Source organism: Macrotis lagotis, chromosome 4 (genome assembly GCF_037893015.1).
Source record: "Macrotis lagotis isolate mMagLag1 chromosome 4, bilby.v1.9.chrom.fasta, whole genome shotgun sequence".
In the NCBI taxonomy this organism is placed as follows: domain Eukaryota; kingdom Metazoa; phylum Chordata; class Mammalia; order Peramelemorphia; family Peramelidae; genus Macrotis; species Macrotis lagotis.
This window is the reverse complement of record NC_133661.1, coordinates 123,997,074-124,016,761: the sequence shown is the minus strand read 5'-3', so window position 1 is coordinate 124,016,761 and position 19,688 is coordinate 123,997,074. Positions and strand designations below refer to the sequence as shown.

General features: G+C 37.1%; 1 protein-coding gene across 1 annotated transcript; it reads left to right on the top strand.

Moving 5' to 3' along the window:
- The first annotated feature begins 7,165 nt into the window (after positions 1 to 7,165).
- LOC141520016 (pro-cathepsin H-like) lies at positions 7,166 to 15,364 on the top strand. The gene is made up of 5 exons (XM_074231922.1): positions 7,166 to 7,309; positions 9,174 to 9,205; positions 10,211 to 10,316; positions 13,933 to 14,000; positions 15,153 to 15,364. Exons 1-5 carry the CDS (start codon positions 7,258 to 7,260, stop codon positions 15,198 to 15,200), a joined length of 306 nt encoding a protein of 101 aa, XP_074088023.1. The 5' UTR covers positions 7,166 to 7,257; the 3' UTR covers positions 15,201 to 15,364.
- Positions 15,365 to 19,688: the final 4,324 nt, after the last annotated feature.

The window sequence follows — 19,688 nt, the reverse complement described above, 5'->3', positions numbered from 1 at the left end:
ATAGGCCTAGAATTGGAATTGCTGGGTTAAAGGGAATGAACATTTTTTTTATTGCTCTTTGGGTATAATTCCATATTGCTCTCCAGAATGGTTGGATTCATTTACAACTCCACCAGCAATACCTCATGTCTCAATCCTCCCATAACCTTTCCATCATTGATAATTTTCCCTGTTTCTCTTCTTAGCCACTCTGATAGGTGTGAGGTGATACCTCATAGTTGTCTTAATTTGTACTTCTCTAATCAATAATGATTTGGAGCATTTTTTCATATGGTTATATATATATATATATATATATATATATATATATATATGTATAACTTTAATTTCTTCATTTGAAAACTGTCTCTTCATATCCTTTAACCATTTATCAATTGGGGAATGACTTGTACCTTTATAAATTTGATGCAATTCTCTGGGTATTTTAGAAATGAGACCTTAATCAGAACTCCTAATTATGAAGATTGTTTCCCAGCTTTCTGCTTTTCTTCTAATTTTGGTAGTATTGATTTTTTTAGTGCAAAAACTTTTAAATTTAATATAATCAGAATCAGTCAGTTTGTAGTTTGTAATTTATAATGTACTCAAATTCTTGTTTGGTCTTAAATTTGTCTTCTTTTCATAGATCTGATAGTCTATTAATTTATCTATGGTGACATTCGATGTCTAAATCCTGTAGCCATTTTGACCTTATTTTGTTATAGGGAGTGAGATGTGTGGGTCTATGACTAGTTTTTGCCATTCTGTTTTCCAGTTTTCCCAACAGTTTTTGTTAAATAGTGAGTTCTTATCCCAGAACCTGATGTCTTTAGGTTTGCCAAACAATAGATTACTGTAGTCATTTTCTGTGGTTTCTTTTGATTCTATCCTAATAAACTACATGGTTTTCTGATTTGCTGATTTTATGGAATCAGTACAACTCAATTCAAGACAATTATTATATATGTGAAAGACAGCATGTTAGGATAGGGGCTGGGGAGTCAAAGATGAAATAAGACACAACCACTGTCCTCAAGAAATTTAGCATCTGGTAATTAAATAGGAGTTGTAAACAAAATTGTCTAATACCAATTAGGAAACAAGTGTGAAAGAGAGGTATAGGGAAATTGTTGTGATACTATGACACAGAAATCACTTCTAGTCTGTTGGGATACAGAGAAGCTTCACTGCTGATAGATTTAAAAGGAGACAAAAGCAGAGGAAGTCCATTCCAGGAGTGGGGGAAGGGATGAATAAAGACTTGAATACTAGAATGAGCTGCCTAGGAGAGAGGGTCCATGAGCAAACCAGTTTAGATGGAACTCATTATTCATGATTAGTTATTGCTGAAAAACTAAGCTGTTGTCAGACTATAGAGAGTTTTGAATGACATTCTTTAGAAGTTATTTGGAAATCACTAAGGATATTTTAGTGGGGATCTGAGGGGAGAATTAGGCATTGCATTGCTATATTTGTCTTGGACAATATCTAGATAGGATAATACCATATGCATCCAGGAAAATTCTTATAGACCAATAGTCTAGTGCTATTTCTTCATTCAGCCCAAAATCACTGCCCAAGAGGCTGGCCTTGAAGCCCATCCAAGGGGAGCTGTGAAATCTTCAGGAGCTCTGTTGCACCAGCCAGCTGTCCCCATTCCCAGCAGTTTCCTGACCCAGATGCTTAAAAATTGCTGCCCAACCAGCCCGAGCAGCAGAAGCAGCTGTGGCCGCCTCTACACCATTGCCAGGGCATAGGCTAGGACAGTGCCTAGTGTCCTGGGTCCCAGTATCGGACAAGATGGATGGAGCCCACTGTTTCTGCAAAAGGTAAGGCAGATGGGATGGAAAATTCTTGGTTGCCAAAGTCCCCTTTCTGCTTGCTCCAAGTTAACTTAGTGAAGGAGGGACAGTCAAAGGGAGCCCCGCTGTACAGAACAGGTCCAGGGGCCAAGGAAGCAGCAGAATGTAACAGTCCCTTCAAGTAGGGTCTCATATGCTCTAGGGACACAATATTCCATGGATCTCACACACACACTCTTACACATAACACCCAAATGTCCCAACACTCTCCTGCCTCCCCTTTCCCCCCAAATGACAGAGAGAGAGAGAGAGAGAGAGAGAGAGAGAGAGAGAGAGAGAGAGAAAGAGATGAACTGAGAAAGATAGACCTATATAATCATAGATCTAGAGCTTGAGTTTTTAACTTGGGGTAATCAAACTCGCATTTTAAAATATTTTTGAGAAATTAAATTTTAATGTAATTGGTTTTCATTTTACTCCTTTGTATTATATTTTATGTATTTAAAACCCTATTCTGAGAAGGATTCTAGAGACTTCACCTGACTGCCAAAGGGGGCCAGGATACAAAAATGTTTAATAACCTCTGATGATCTATACCATTTGGTCCAACCCCTTTACATCTGAGGAAACTGAGACCCAGAGATGTTAAGCAACTTGATCAAGATCATATAGTTAACTGTCAGAGGGAAGAATTGAACATATCTTTTGATTACAGAGTTAGTGATTTTTCTCTGTTTCTACCTTGCCAACTTTTGGTTGATGGAGAAAGAGAAAAAGAAGAAAAGGGTAATGGAGCCTAAAGGCAAGCCTTTGTTTGAGACTTTTTTCCTTCAGGAAGTGCACAGGAATTTACTGATTTAGACAGCTGTTGATGGAATCATCCTTTCCCTCAGGGCTAAGTGGATCAATTGCAAAATCATCTTTTTTTTCGTTGTTTGGAGAATCAACCGGATATCAGCTTTTGCTGGCTTGAGTCATGAGTGGGGTTCCCCTGACTCAGGAATTGCTAAATGACTGTCTGCCCTGAGTATTGGGTTGATGGAAAGTGCATGTTCTCAGATTTAGAGAAGAGATTTCTTTATCTCAGTACTATGGTAACAGCTTATTCTCAGACTCAGTCTGAGAGATGATAGCCAGGAAAGGGGGAATTTCATGACAAAGAAGTACAAGTTCCTGAACTCCAGTTTTTGGGGGAGATTTTTCTGGGTTGTTTCAGTCTGAAGGTTGCGTTACTACCATCCCATTAGAAAAATCTATACTTTGGCCTTCTAACAGAAGGGAAATTAATGGCAGAGTTACCTTTATGTGATTTCACCTTGTCTATCAATTTGACTGTAAGTCATTAACCATGATTTCCTTAAGCTAAAAATGGAAAAACAAAGTTAGTTTTATAAATGAAATTTAATTCCCTAGGATCTTACCAAACCCATGGGTGGATGTCATCCTTGTGAATACCAACCCAAAACTAATTGAATAGTCAATATTTATAGAATTTTAACAAAGGTTCATAAAATTTTGGCAGTCAGCCAATCAATCTACACATTTGTACATAAAGGTGTCATTGATTAATTTTATGTTTCTCTAACCCATCTATAAGGTCTGTTCTATGTTAAGAACTGACAAAGATCCAAATAGCCCAAGACTACTGTCTCCTCTTCACATTTGATATTTTATGTTGTCATTAGATATTGGAATTTCTCCTTTTCCAAAATATCATAAGTATAAGAATTTATTCAGGTTCTTATTTAGATAATCTATATAAGAGTAGTTTCTTGCCTTCTCAGAATGGTCTTTAATCGATTGTTTATACAACTTTTACAATAGAACTTGCAGATACAATTAGAGGACTAAGCTGTTTCACATAGAGCCTGTTTCTAACTAGAAACACACACCTTATAGAGGGTAGAGGTGAACATTCCAGACTTAAAAAGCTCAATTAGAGACTGCTAGGACAACTTCTGATCAGAAATATTTAATATTTAATTCTAAATTAAAATATCTCAGATTAGACTAAGTTTTTACCTATGGTATAGAGTAGTGATAGAGTTTAGGATTCAAACACAAGATTCTAAGACTCCAAATCCAAGTATCTTTCCCCTTGTACCACACTGTCTCCCCTGTTCTTAGAAATGTTCTAGGTTCTCAATCATACTCTGGAATATACTATACTATGAATTAATGCTATGTGGTGAAGGAATTGGAGAATGGAATTATTCCGTATCTTCTTATCTCTATACTCTTCACCTAGGATGGGCATCTTCAATGACTTGTTCCTACAAGTACAAACACACTCCCTTAAGAAAGGGATCATAGAACCATAGAAAAGCCCAGAAGCAGAAACAGAACATTGTTTCAGTGATTTATATAGTAGAACAAATTCCAATACAGAAGTAAAAAATTTTGGATTCTACTTCTAGGCCTATCACTAGATAATAGTGTATCCCTCTTCAAATCACTGAACCTTTCTTTGCTTCAGTGCCCTCATCTGTTCTATAGAGGTTGTATTATAGCAATAGCTGGCCTTGGGCACTTGTCCTTTTATTTACTACTCATAATTGATACCTCTGATTTTAGAGGCAATATGGCAGAGTACAATGGTTCCACTGAATGGTTGAAGAACCCTTCTAGGCTTCTCAACAAAAGAATCAGAAGGTTCATACTAAAGAAAAAATGCCTTAAGCAGTAAATACTTGTAAAGAATAATATAAGTAGCATGTTAAATTACCCTGGGAGTCTACAACATATTTTTTTTTTTTTTTTGTAGAAAGGGATTTTATGACACACACACACAAAATAAATACCACTTGTATGGTGAATAAACACCTGGCCTGGAAATCAGGAAGACTTGAATTTAAATCCTGCCTCATATACCAGGCAAGTCACTTAGCCTATTAGTGTTCTAAGCAACTTTATAAACCTCTGATTGGCAGGGAAGATGTCAACTTGCTTTTTTTTTTTTTTTTTTTTTTTTTTTTTTTTTAGATTTTTCAAGGCAATGGGGCTAAGTGGCTTGCCCAAGGCCACACAGCTAGGTAATTATTAAGTGTCTGAGACTGGATTTGAACTCAGGTACTCCCGACTCTAGGGCCAGTGCTCTATCCACTGTGCCACCTAGGCACCACTACCAACCTGCTTTCCTAAAGGGAACTTCCTACCCATGATCTGTGGCTTAGATTGTGGAAGAGGTTCTCATTGAAAACCAATGGGGGGGGGCAGCTAGGTGGCATAGTGGATAAAGCACCGGCCCTGGAGTCGGGAGTACCTGAGTTCAAATCCAGTCTCAGACACTTAATAATTACCTAGCTGTGTGGCCTTGGGCAAGCCACTTAACCCCATTTGCCTTGCAAAAACCTAAAAAAAACCAAAACCCAATCAGGCTTTAATGAGTATGTGCTTACCTTCCATAGAATGAATGTAATCAAAATATCAAACTGTTTATCAGATTTGCTCAATTATATTCTCTACCTGTAAAAGTAGATTAGACCAGATAGCCTCAAAGGTTTTTTAATCTCCAAATGCCATGATCTTCAATATTGCCTCCTGAATTCCTGCTTATATATCCAGTCCAATTTCCCACATATTTTTCAAAACTGTATTATATCCATTCCCCCCAATACTGCAAGCATTTGTATCCCCATTTTGCCAGATAAAGAAACTGAGGCAAAGAGAAGTTAATTGTGTGGATGTATATGTTGTATATTTAGATATATACATGAACACATATACATATCTATGTATACATATATTCAGATATAAATGTATACACACACACACACACATACACACACACACACATATATATATATATGTATATATATATATATTCTCATAGTTCCACAGTTAATAAACACCAAGAGACAGGATTTAGGAATATTCTTAATTTATAAAAGTGAGACATGGAAAAGATGAACCCTCTTACTTTCAAATAGGGAAATATTTCTTTTGATTTTTTTTCCTCTCCCTGAAATAGAATTGATGAAAATTCTTTAATAAAAAAAATGTAGTAAGATATTCTGCTGTCACCGCAAATTTGAGAATTGGACCTCTAGTGAAATGAAGATGATGCCTAAGAGGAGAGAATAAAGTTGAGAACGTACAGCTTTGAAAACTACATAATCTACTTTCCTCATGAGTGCAAACATTAAAAATACTTGCTATTTTACAGATTTAAAAAAGGAAGATCAGAAAGATTTACACGGAGTAGGAAGTCAAAACAGGATTGTCTGCCTCCAAACCTAGGCCATTTCTTCTTATCCTATCTGCTAGTTAGATTACTGCATCAGACAGATTAGGATCCCTGTGTTACGACAATAAAACAATGAATCAAAGCCTGATCATTTTGGAGGAGGAAATACCCATGCTGAAAATGTAATGATTGATTCTCCCTTGTAAGCTGGTTCCAGGTCACCATTAAATCACATACTTGAAATTCTAGAAACTCAAGACAATGTGATAATTCATTTTGCTATGGAACATTCAGAGAAATGTCTGACTCATTCAAGGTCACAGGAGGAGAGAAAAGATTATATAGATCCAGACATTTGACCTTTCCATGCCTCAGTTTCCTCATGTGACAAAAGGAGGAAAAGGTTGTCCCAAAAGTTGTAGTGCAGTTCTAAGCCATTCAAGTTTTTGTGTCCCCAAAGTTTTAGTGCAGTTTTAATCTATTGATACCTTAAACTTTTAGTACCTCTTTGACCCAAAAGATAAAAACTTTAGTAGCAACTTGTGTTGCCAAAATCTTAGTTCATGCAGTTTTAAGTTTTAGTGGCTTAAATTTTAAATTTTTAAATTTTAAATCTTTTTGTTTGTTTGTTGTTGTTGTTGTTTTTTTTTTTTTTACAAGGCAATGGGGTTAAGTGGCTTGCCCAAGGCCGCACAGCTAGGTAATTATTAAGTGTCTGAGGTCAGATTTGACCTCAGGTACTCCTGACTCCAGGGTCGGTGCTCTATCCACTGTGCAACCTAGCCGCCCCCTAAATTTAAATCTTTAAATTTTTTAGCGGCTTTAGTGGCTTAAATTATATACAAAGCTTTAGTAGTTTAAATTATATACAAAGCAATAAGTGCTTGTATATAAAGGTTTAATAAATACTTTTGTCTCATTGATCCCATAGAGTCATCCACTTCATTCCCAACTTGGGGGCCAGGAGAGAGTAACCTACAGGTAAATGTCTCCTCTCAGCCAGTTGCCTCAGGTAAACCAGGACAGGTTTAGTCTGGGGCTGTTTCCTCATTCAGCCAGAAATCACTGCCCCAGAGGCTGGCCTTCAGGACCCACCAAAGGTGGAGTTGTGAAATCTTGGGAGTTCTGATTCACCAGTGAGTTGCTCCTCCTCCCAGCAGCTTCCTGACCCAGACACATAAAGACGATGCCCAACCAGCCTGAGCAGCTCCAGCAGCAGAAGCAGCAGCAGCCACTTCTTCATCATTGCCAGGGTATAGGCTAGGACAGTGCCTAGTGTCTGGGATCCCAATGTCGGACAAGATGGATGGAGGATGCAGCCTGCCCCCTGTTTCTGCAGAAGGTAAGGCAGATGGGATGGAAAATTCTTGGATGCCAAAGTCTGCTTTCTGCTTGTTCCAAGTTAACTTAGTGAAGGAGGGACAGTCAAAGGGAGCCTGGGGGACAGATCAGATCCAGGGGCCAAGGAAGGAGCAGAACTTGACAATTCCAAAGACAAACAGATACACACACACACACACACACACACACACACACACACACACACACACTCCTTTCTGGGAAATAAAAAGGTAGGCTAAACCTACTAAACCACACTAGAAACTTTTGGCAGGAACAAAACAGCCAGGGTGTAAACAAAAGATTGTGCCTCAGGCCCAGGAGCTGTTCTCCAGACACCAGACTTCATTTTGCCACATGATAGTTACATCTTTTCCCGTTTCCCATCCCTTAATGCTAAGGGTGTTTAATATTTTCCCATTAATGCTAGCGATGTCTCTTCTTGCCATTTGTAAAATGGGTGGATAACTTAAGTGGTGCTGCACTATATTCCATGCAGAATACTACTATGCAAATACTTTGAAAATACAGAGTTTGGGTTTGCTGCAGAGCACTTCAGTAGCTTGAAACCATTGAAACTACACTGTTCTGTCTAAAATTGACCAACGTTCTTGTGATCATGAATTAAGTCAAATATTACTAGGCAAACATTAAAACCATTGACCATTTGGTTTTTCAGCTGAAAGTTGAACCCTAGAAGTTTTGTCCTTTTACTAAATAGAAGGCAGTTGAGGCCCAGAAAGGTGAAAGCCCTTGACCCTGGTCACAGAACCAGTTGGTGGCAGGCAGAGCCAGGCAGACTTAGATCTCAGATCTCCTGGCTCCTCCAGAGAAACATGGAATCTGAGATCTAGACTTGAAAGGGGCCTCAGAGTGATGGATCCAACCTGTTATATACAGATGCTAAAATTGAGGGCAGAGAGGATAAATCAGAGACTTATCCCAAGACAATTTAAATCCAAGCCCTCTGGCTTCTAAGCATTACTCCTTTATATTATGGTGTGCCAGAATTTCCAAGGGTTTTGCATTGCTTTTGGGAACTTGAAAAAAAATAGATCATAACTGAAGGAAATTTGGCTGTAGGGAGTCAACAATTTTAAATTGATAATGTAACCCAGAGAATTGATGCATTTTGTCCAAAAGACCTACACCTGACCTCTATGTGATATCCAAGAAAACCCTGTCCTACATTTTAGAGGGATAGAGAGGGTTGGAAGTTAGTATTTTTTCCTTAATCCCTTCTAATTATTTCAGTTTGTCTGATGGTCCTCCCATTAATCTAGAGCCCTACTTTTTCTTGACTTTGTCACCAGACCATCAAATGAATGTAGTTGATAACTAATGTATGGGGTTGTTTGGTTATGACCCATGGACCACAGCATGGCAATCCTATCTATGGGGTTTTCTTGGCATCATTTTGGGATGATTTGCCATTTGCTTCTCTAGGGGATTAAGGCAGATAGATTAAGTGTTTTTCCCAGGGTCACACAGTTAGTAAGGCTTTTAGACTAGATTTGAACTCAGCTTTCAAATTCCATGCCCAATTCTCTATCTACTGAGCAATCCAATGGCCTAATGACTGTATAGATTACAGATTTCCAATGACACCATTCAAGCATTAGGACAAACTTCAGCTCCTCCTGCTGCTAGAGTTAGACTATTAATTTGCATTAAAGAGTATCACAAATTCTTAGTTCTTAAAAGATTACATTTTGTAAAGCATCCAATAGATTTTCATTTTGCTAGATAACTAAAACAGTACTGGGTCTTAAAAATAAAAAAAATTAATTCATTTATTAATTCAGTCGAAAGTAGACCAAACATATCTGGTTTATGCCAGATTCTAATATGTACTTTTTCCTTCACAGATGAGGCTCATTTTCAGTCGTGGATGAAAGAGGTCAGTGATTATTTCTTCTTTTTTGAGCTTTTTAAATGTCACAAATTTCCTTCTAAGAAATAGTCACAGATGTAAAGAGGAGGTATTTTCCAACTCATCACCAGAGTATTTCTTCAACAATATGTCAAATAAAATGTCAATTAATGAAAACTAAATTACTTAATCAATTTTATTATGATATATTTTAATTAGTAGTGAATGTAGGCATAGGGTCTGCTGCTTTAAATATTCAGTATACTATTACTCTATTATGTTAATGGCCTAGCCACCTTTCCTTTTTAAGAGTGTCAATTCAGTGAAGCCAAGCTCTCAAAATGCAGGGGAGTGCCAGCTGAATTGAAAGTGGAAAATTTTTATCAGGAGAAAAATTAGACATTTAGTGGTGATACACTCCAGAACAAAGTACAAAGGAACCCAAATCTTAGGAGAAGCAGGGATAAATTATGCTTGAAAACCACAAAGAGGACTTTCAGGGTAGAATTAGGGTAAAGAATGGACAATGGTACACTGGATCCACAGTGGTACAATGGATAGAGTATTGGCCTTGGATTCAGGAAGACCTGAGTTCAAATTTGATCTCGGACACTTGATAATTATCTAGCTGTATGACCTTGGGTAAGTCACTTAACCCCATTGCCTTGCAAAAACCAAAAAGAAAAAAATAGAATTGATAGTCTTTCCCAGGAACAGGTGGGGCACAGTAGCAGGATGTTTTGTAGATGGAAAAACTTGTTTAGGCCAGTTTGGGATGCAACGTTAATCAAAGTCAGACAGCTCACATCAGCAAAAGTCTCTGGGAGTGAGTATGTCTGGCTCACTGCAGTCACTGGATATTCCTTTTAAAAAGCTCACTATATTGAGATGGCTGAAATCCATTAGTCTAATAAAATTATTAACAGGAAAGTTCTTCCCTTTTTAATCTAGCAAAAATGAAGTCTTTATTTTGTCAACCTTTTGCTGCTTTCTTAATTTACCTTTTTTTTTATGCTGCTTATTTTTTTCTAGTTCAACAAGGAATATGAACCGGCAGAGTATCAACGCAGGCTACGTATTTTTCTTGAAACTAAGAGAATGGTTGATGAACATAATGCTGGAAACCACTCATTCACAAGTACTGCAATAAAATTATTCTTGATACTTCTCTGGGAATTGGGGAGGTGGTAAAATAATGTTAGAAAATAGAAGAATATAAGCTAAAATATAGTAATAAATTAATCAGGAAATGGTTTGTTATGGTTTAGAGGAATCTTCAGCCAATCAGTCAACATGTAGTTTATTAAGTATCTACTATGTGCCAGATTCAGGGAATATAATACAATGCGTTTTGCCAAAGTATGAAACTAAGTTATATGTAAGAATTTTTATACATGAAGAAAATTTACTTCTTTCCAGAAGTTTGTAGAATTAGCTGAATCAGTTAAAGGGTATTGGTACCTCCATGAGATGGTCTGGTCTCTCTTTCCAGAGAGTATGAATGGGAAGTGGTTATGTCTTAGAAGAAGGGATCATAGTGAGTGGTCCCTTAGGGACAAGAGGGATGCTGGCTTGTGGGCTTTTAAAGGTTCTAGGTGGCAGCTGAGTGGCCACAGACCAGGAGGTGAGGTAGGGTGGGGGTAAGCAGACATATTAGTGTTTATGGAGTGCTGGCCTTTGTGTTGTGTTGATAATGATGATGTTGCGTTTTATTCTGAAAGAACACCATGACATCAGGGAGGTGATGCCATGACATGCAAGTAAATTGAATTTGAATGGGGGACGTAGAGACTGTGCTTATTCACCAACCTCACTTTTTCCTCCAGAGCCATCTGAGTCCGGTGGTCAGATATGAATCTGGACAACTAGAGATAGCCTTGCATGGGAGGCAATCAGGGTTAAGTGATTTGTCCAACGTCACAGAGCTAGCAAGTGGCAAGTTTCTGAGGCTGGATTCAAACTCCTCTTCTCCTGACTCCAAAGCCAGTGCTTTATCCACTGGGTCAAGTGTTTGTGATGGAAAAACAGTCCCTGCCTTCAAGAAGTTTCTAGTCTAGAGGGTCTTTATAACATCCTTACTAACAACCAGGGAGAAAAACAGAGATTTATGGTGGAACTAATTTGATTTTTGTCTTGTAGCAAGCTGAAGATTCTAAGAAAGGGCTGGGTGCATTTCTGGCAGGAATAGTGACCTATGGAAGGGTAGAGAAGGAATAATAGATGGAATGCTGAACTCAGAAAAGTCAATAGACAATTTGGTTGATGATAGGGATGACAGGAATGTTGATTAAATGAAGGGGACCTTATAAAATGTCTGGAGAAGTGAACTGATGGACTGAAGGGCCTGAGATACCAAAGTGAGGGTTTTTTATTTCATCCAAGAGATAATAGGAGGTCACTGAAAAGTCCTGAACAAGTGAATGGCACAGTCAGACTGTGCTTTAGGCATCTGTGTATAGATTGGCCTGGACAGGAAAATATCAGAAGCCTGAGATGTAGCTTAGAGATGTGAGAATTCCTGATCAAAAGCATTTACTTTCTCAGTAAAGTACAGAAGGTCTGAACTAAAAGGATTTGGAGAGAGGTAGATGAAGAGTTAAGAGAATTTTTGCAACAACCTGTAGGGGATATATTTAGTCAAGTAGAGAAGATTAAGTTGTCTTCAGCAGCAGTGAGAACCCACTCAAATGTACACAGCCTATATTAGTTTATAGAGTTTGTGACTTCTTCCAGTATTGTTTAGCAGGATATGACTAAGAGCTTGAGAGAGTGAATCTTGGGATGAGCAATAAAGATAGGTTTAGAAGAAATAAAGTCAAGAGAAATGTGTGTTAGTGTTGCTGCTTGGATTTTTTTTTTGTTTTTGTTTTCTTTTTTGCAAGGCAAATGGGGTTAAGTGGCTTGCCCAAGGCCACACAGCTGGTAATTATTAAGTGTCTGAGACTGGATTTGAACCCAGGTACTCCTGACTCCAGGGCTGGTGCTTTATCTACTGTGCCACCTAGCCACCCCCTGCTGCTTGGATTTTTGGGGTAATCAACTAAAGATAGAATTTGGTGTAACCGAGAAATTGAGGGCCCTGGGATGTTAAAACTGCTCAGGATTTTATTACAGAAATATAGCAAAATGAACTGATTAAAAACTTTTCCTCCTGAAGGGTCAAAAAACACTTTATGACAGGGTGAATAACAAAAGGCTAGGTGTGTTTGCTTGGTAGACAGAGGCTGAGATGAAGAGTGGGAGCTAAGGAAAGACAGTTAGAGAGAGATGACTGGTCCAGAGAGAGAAGGAGAGAGTCCCCTTAGAGGGGGTCCAGCTCAGGATTTTATAGCCTTGCCTCTTATCTAGACCCTAATGGCAAAAGGGGTGACTGAAACCAGGTGGATGGTTGGAAGCTGGGGGCTGGGAATGAAGAGACAGGATTCAAGTTTTACATTAAACAATGAAATGATAGGAATCAAGTTATATTTTAAGAGCAAAGACCCTCTACCAATTTAACAAGATTTAACAACATTTAAGATTACAGAATTTGCTTTTGACTATAAATTTTTGCATTTATAATTCTCTACTTCATCAGCAGCTTGTGGTCAGGGAGATAAAATCCAGGATTCTTGATAACAAAGCATGAACCTATTGTCTCCAACACTCTTTAATTCTATACTTCTGATCAAAAATTGTTTTATGAATCTCTAATTGAGATTTGTAAGTCTGAATGTTAGCCTCTGCCCTCGATCAGGTCTGTGTCTCTCCAGTTATAAATCTGAAGGCAGGCTCTGTACATGTGAAACAGGCTAGTCTTCCTCTAATTGCACTTATAATTTGGACTTTTCACTGTTGTATAAACAATCAGAGCTAAGACCATCCTGATCTGGTTATCTCTATAAGAGACTTAATATATTCTAATACTTATGACATTTTGGGAATGTTTTATGTCTATATGTCTATATCTGGCAACAACATAAAATATTAAGTGAGAAGAGGAGAAATTAGTCCTCTTGCTAATTGGATCTTTGTTAGTTCTAACATAGAGCAGACCTCATGGGTGGATTAGAGAATCATAACTTAATCAGTGCCACCTTTGTGCACTAATATATAGCCTGATTGGCTGGCCATCAAAAATTTGGGAATCCTTTGTGTGATTCCTCTAAACATTGTTTCTTTATTAAGCTCATGGTTGTTTTCTTTAATGATATCATCCATCCTTCAGTAAGATCCTAGAGAATAAAACTTCATGTATACAACTATTTCATTTTTAGCCTAAGAAAATTATGGTTAACAACATAAAATGAATGATTGTGAATTCAAATGATTTCATCATGCATCATAACTATTTGTGAATGGGAAGAGGAAAGTGTAGGTTATGGGAGTTAATGGAGCTTGAGAGAACATCAACTGCTTTTTGTCCAGATTATGGAATGTGTTCACTAGGGTGAGGGCCATGATTCTCTCAAGGCTTAGGCTTTTAAACTCCAAGCCCAAGGGGTATCAGACACCATGTGCCTCAGTCACTATGGCTTGGAAAGGGGATATAAATATGCCGATGATTAAGATGATGCAAGTTGAAACAGTTAATCTTATGTATATCCAGCTACTCTTATGCAAATTCAAAGTGGTTAGTATCTGAATAACACCAAAAATTAAAAGTCTTAAAAGTTCAGAAAAAGCCTAAAAATTTTGAAAAGATCATGTGAGTAAAGCATTTTATTATTCCTTCTCTGCTATTTATTCTTTGAATTTTTTAAACTTCTTTTCAGTGGGACTTAACCAGTTTTCAGATTTGACCCCTGAGGAATTCAGAAATACTTATCTGATGAAAAAACCTGTAAGTGCTGTTAATTTTGACAAAATTAAAATTGTAAGCTGTATGTTTTTCAATGTTTTTCAATTGTTTTGCATTTTCTCTCTCTTTCTCTTTGAATGGACTTCTTTTTACACATGACTGTTCCAAGCTATTTCCTCTTTCCTTGAACCCCTAAATTCATTCCTCCTTTGTTCCACCTCCCCTTATCCTCATCCCTTTCTCCTCCCCCACTCTCCAACCTTTCCTATAATAAATGACTCCTCTCCTTCAGTGCTGAAATTAAGGTCTTCTTATAGAACTTAACTCCTTTCACTTTTCTCAGTGCTGTCGTTCCTGCCCCATCCTTCCTTTCAGGCTGAAATGGGACTCTTAGCCAAACAAACCCTCCAGCTGTGCTTTTAATCCTAGCACTTCCTCCCCTTTTCTCCCCTTGACTTTGCTTCATCAAAGAAAGAAGTATCTATTATGCACTTACTGGGCTATGTGCTTTTTTATTTGATCCTTACAACATCCCTTGGAGGTAGCTGCTATTAATATCCTCACAAAACAGTTGAGGAAACTGAAGTAACAGGGAAGTGACTTATCCAGGGTCACACAGCTAGGATGTTTCTTAGGCCAGATTTACACTTGGGTTTTTCTGACTCCAGATCCCACATTATATCTATTTATACCATCAACCTATCCTCTCTTCATTTTTCTTCAAGTTCTCTTTTTTTAATTGAGTTTTTTGACTTTTTAAACACTTCCAATTCTTGCTCAGTTTCTGTCATATATCAACTTTGGATAAATTTCCTAATCATACATGTTAAACTCATTAACTTTCTTCTAGATTTCTCTTGGTGGTAGCATCATTTACCCAATCATCTAGGTTTGGAACTGGAAGCCTTACTATGGAAAAGCATGTTTTAAGTGCTTACTTTGTGCTAAGCACAGTAAATGTTAATTTCTGGCAATAAAAATAAAAGAGTAAAGAGTTTTTTTCTCTCAAAGACCTCATATTGTAATCAGAGAAAACAGCACCTATAGCAGAGTTCCATTATAAGGTGAATAGAGATGCTAGCAGTTCATACCATGCATTGTAGAGTGGATAGATAGCAAGGCTAACATCCTTTAGAATTCAGAAAGAATATACATCATTATATCCTCATTGATTATTTATTACTCCTCTAACAGGTGTATCACATTGAACCTAGACTGGGGGACTCGAATCAAGAAGACTGATCATCTTGAGTTCAAATCCTGCCTCAGACACTTCCCAGCAGTGTGACCCTGAGCAACTCATTTAATTTTGCTTGCCTGAAATGAGGTCATGAAACATCTGAAACAACTGAACCACAACAATAAAAAAAATCATTAAATCATTATCCTTTCTGAATGTTTTCCTTAATAGCTGTCATTTCCTCATCAATTTTTTCTTATCCTCCAGATATGCTCTTACAATATTTTCAGTCCAATTGTAATATTTTATTTTTATAGTAAAAATGCTTCCATAAAACCCCCAATATAATTCAAAGAGAAGGAATTTCTTTAAAGTATATGTTTTGTATGAGAATATCAAATAACCATTGACTTATATCCCAAATTTTCTAACTTTTCCCAATTTTTTGAGGATAGTCTACATATACATCAACAGTATACTTGACTAAAGTTTGAGAAATGACAAGCTCTCACAAGTAATCTAGCTTAACAAATGTTTTTATAGTGAGTCTATTATCTGGAGTGTATAGGGATTACAAGATCCCTTTCTCCTTAATTGTTGACTATTTAAAAGGCATTTTAAAAGAGAAAAAAAGAAAAGGTCACTGACATTTTTTTCTGCATAAATGAGAATAGAAGGAAATCAAGAAGTAGTGTAGCTTTTAAAGTAACACTGAATCTTGAGATAAAAAAACCAAGTTGTACAAAATCAGGAGTTTCACATATAATTTTCTATAATTTTCTTTTTTTTTCTCTATACCAATTTCCATGTGGAAGTATTCTCTATCTGTGATATTTGTTATATTCAGACACACAATAAAACTTAAAAGTATTGATTCAATAGAGGGAATGCTTGCTTAAAGTTTTGCTTGTCAACTGGATTGGAATTAGCCTCTAATCTGTAGGTGACTGGAGTTGCACAGAGCAGGCTAGAAACAGGAGAGTCAGGACACAAACAGAAGTCTAATTAATTTCAGAATGAGGAAAATGTCATTTGTAAATGGAAGGCCCTGATCCTCTTCATCCCTTCCTAAGAAGAACAGTCTAAAACTTCTAAGTCTGGGGTCCCATATATACCTAAAAGTGATTGGGGCAAAACATACTCATTCTAGGTCCTGAGACAGTTCACATTGGTGGCATTTTTTGGGACAATGCAGATGACTTGGGTCCCGTGGGAACAGTCCTTATCTTAAGTCCATTGGGTTGTGATTACTTCTCAGGGTTCAGAACATGGTGTTCTTGACATGAACAGGACTGCAGCACCTGGTAGTTAAAAGGAAAAGGGATTTTGAATTTGACCCTGGGAAATAAGGGGAGCTAAATTCCTTAGTGAATACCTGGTCCTGGTGGAAGTCATGCACTTTGTCAGCAGGTGATATTATCCAGAATGCAATGGATAATTGTCTTGCAAAACTCAGGCTATAGCTAACTTGCTGTGTCTTAGCTCTGGGTAACAGGCTATCTTCAAAATATTTTTACATGTCCAACAAGGTATCTCATTGAAATGTCAGAATCATCTAAGATTCTTGAAAAATAATAATAGAGATAACTTTGTTCAATGATACTCTGATATTAATATCAAATGAAGAAAACAATAGAAAAACAGAAGCTCACAGAAAGGGGAATTGCCACCAACATGGAAGATGTTTATTACTGAGTCCAAGTAAGAGAGATATAAATGGTGAATTATTCCTGTTTTTACTGGTATTGTACTATCCACAGCAAGCCCTGGAATATTGAACAGACTCATGAATTAGAAGCGAAATTGCTTATTAGAATTTGGCCTAGCCATCCAGTATTCACACAAGAAAAAATCAAATGATTAAAGAATATCTATTGTCCAGAATATGCTAATATGCTATGCAGTTGGGCAGACAATCTACACATCTCTCTCTCTCTCTCTCTCTCTCTCTCTCTCTCTCTCTCTCTCTCTCTCTCCCTGTCTTTTGATTTTTGCAAGACTGGGTTCAAGTGACTTGCCCAAAATCAGGGCCAGTGCTCTACTACTACTATCTATCTCCTAGCTGCCACTAGAGCTCTCTTCTTATCAAAAAACAGAAGGTGCAAATAGACAATGAGCTGAGTCCAGAACTGACAGAAGGAGGACTATAGACTGGATTATCTTTGACAATTTGAGCAATCTATTAATGATTTCAAGCTCAAATTTGAAACAAACATTTTTAACATGAATATTCTTCTGATGATGAATTATGGAATGCCATAATCTCCAAAGATTTGAAGCTGAGTATCACAAAGAGCACTGTGGGTAGGAGCAGGCTAATACATATTATAAATTAGGAATTTCCTAGAAGTTTCGAGTCATGTATGATCATGTGGATTAGCTAGGTACAAAGAATGGACAGTCCATGTGCTGCATTGTTAGTCATGTACTGTCAAAGATTTATGGAAGATTATGGTCAAGAGATGCACTGGATGGGTTGCAAACTGTTTAATTCAAGGGTATATCCACATTGGTGAAATCCCATATCCCTGAAATGATGGAGCCCACAAGGTTGGAACTGTGTTTACTATTTCTTTGATCATCCCCACAACATTAGCAATTCTAATAAACATGATTATCCTGTGACCAGAGTGCTATAACTGTTTTATTTTTCAATGAGCAGGGTGGGGCAGCTAGGTTGCACAGTGGTTGCACTGGCCCTGGAGTCAGGAGTACCTGAGTTCAAAGCCGGCCTCAGACACTTAATAATTATCTAGCTGTATGGCCTTGGGTAAGCCACTTAACCCCATTTGCCTTGCAAAAACCTAAAATAAAGAAATAAACAAATAAATGAATGAATGAATGAGCAGGGGTAGTATGGGAGAAGTAGTATATAAATGTTTATTGGGCAGGGACTTACTAGTCTGAGGATCCTACAGTAGGTACAGAGCACATACTTAATTACCTCCATATTGAGTAAGATTTGAAACAACTTCACAGACTAAATCTCAAGTTTTACTCATAAAAAATTGTTATTAAAAAAAATCAGACTCTAAGCTCATCATCACTCCTAAAGATAAGATAAATGAAGCAGAAAAAGGTTAAGTGACTTGCTTAGAGTCACAGAGATAGCATTCCCCTAAGGTGTGTCTTCTGTTTTCTTCTCCCTTCTCTCTCTACATTTTTTCACTTGGAATGGTTGTTCTTTTTAATGAACTTCAGGTATCACCTCTATGTAAATGACTCCTAAATATTCGATCCTGAAAATGAAAAAAGTAGTTTTTCTTTTTTTTCTTGCTTTTTGAATTTTACATCAATGTCATCATTGTCATCAATGTCACTTCCCTCTCCCAATCCCTCACAAAAGGCAGTCTGATAGTCTTTACATTGTTTCTGTGCTATACATTGATCAAAATTGAATGTGTTAAGAGAGAAATCATATGCTTAAGAAAAAATAAAATATAAGAGATGGCAAAATTATATGAGATACCTTTTTAAAAAAAAAATTATTTCTTTGGATACAGCTGGAATTCTCCATCACAGATACCCTAAAATTGTCCCTGATTGTTGCACTGATGAAATGAGCAAGTTCATTAAGATTGATCATCAACCCCATGTTGCTGTTAGGGTGTACAAATTCTTCTGGTTCTGCTCATCTCACTCAGCTACAGTTCATGCAAATCCTTCCAGTCTTCCCTGAATTCCCATAGTGTTCTTTAACATATATATATATATATATATATATATACATATATATATATATATATATATATATCCCCAATTGATGGACATTCACTCAGTTTCTAATTCTTTGCCACCACAAACGGCTGCTATGAATTTTTTTTTCAACTGATGTTTTTACCTTTTTTTCATGATTTTTTCAGGGTATAGATTCAGTAGTGGCATTGCTGGATCAAAAAGTATGGACATTTTTGTTGTCCTTTGGGCGTAATTCCATATTGCTCTCCAGAAAGGTCCACCAACAATGCATCAGTGTCCCAGATTTCCCACATTCCTTCCAGCATTGATCATTGTCCTTTCTAATCATACTAGCCAGTCTGAGAGTTGTGAAATGATACCTCAGAGATTCTTTAATTTTGCATTTCTCTAATCAGTAACAATTTAGAGCAATTTTTCATATGACTATGGATAGCTTTGGTTTTATCATCTGTAGGTTTTTTCTTTATTTTTTTCTTTTTCTTTTTCTTTTTTTTTTTTTGCAAGGCAGTAGGGTTAAATGATTTGCTCAAGGCCACAAGGCTAGGTAATTATCAAGTGTCTGAGGTCAGATTTGAACTCAGGTATCCACTGCGCCACCTAGCCATCCTCTTTTTCTTCTATTGCTGAAGCTAACATTTCTAACATAATATTGAATAGTAGTGGTGATAATAGACATCCTTGTTTCACCCCTGATCTTATTGGGAATGCCTCTAGCTTTATCCCCATTGTACATAATGCTTGTTGATGGGAAAAAGTAGTTCTCAAATAGACTAAGGGTATCAATATTTTAGAATTTGAAGTAGTATCGTGATTATCACCAAGTATTCTTTCTAGGAAAAGGTGTTTATCTT

Excerpts from the sequence above, each read along its gene's own strand:
- LOC141520016 (XM_074231922.1), top strand. The coding sequence starts at position 7,258 with ATGTCGGACAAGATGGATGGAGGATGCAGCCTGCCCCCTGTTTCTGCA. Across the intron at positions 10,317-13,932 it reads TGGAAACCACTCATTCACAA|TGGGACTTAACCAGTTTTCA; the intron begins GTACTGCAATAA and ends ACTTCTTTTCAG. Across the intron at positions 14,001-15,152 it reads CTTATCTGATGAAAAAACCT|GTGTATCACATTGAACCTAG; the intron begins GTAAGTGCTGTT and ends CTCCTCTAACAG.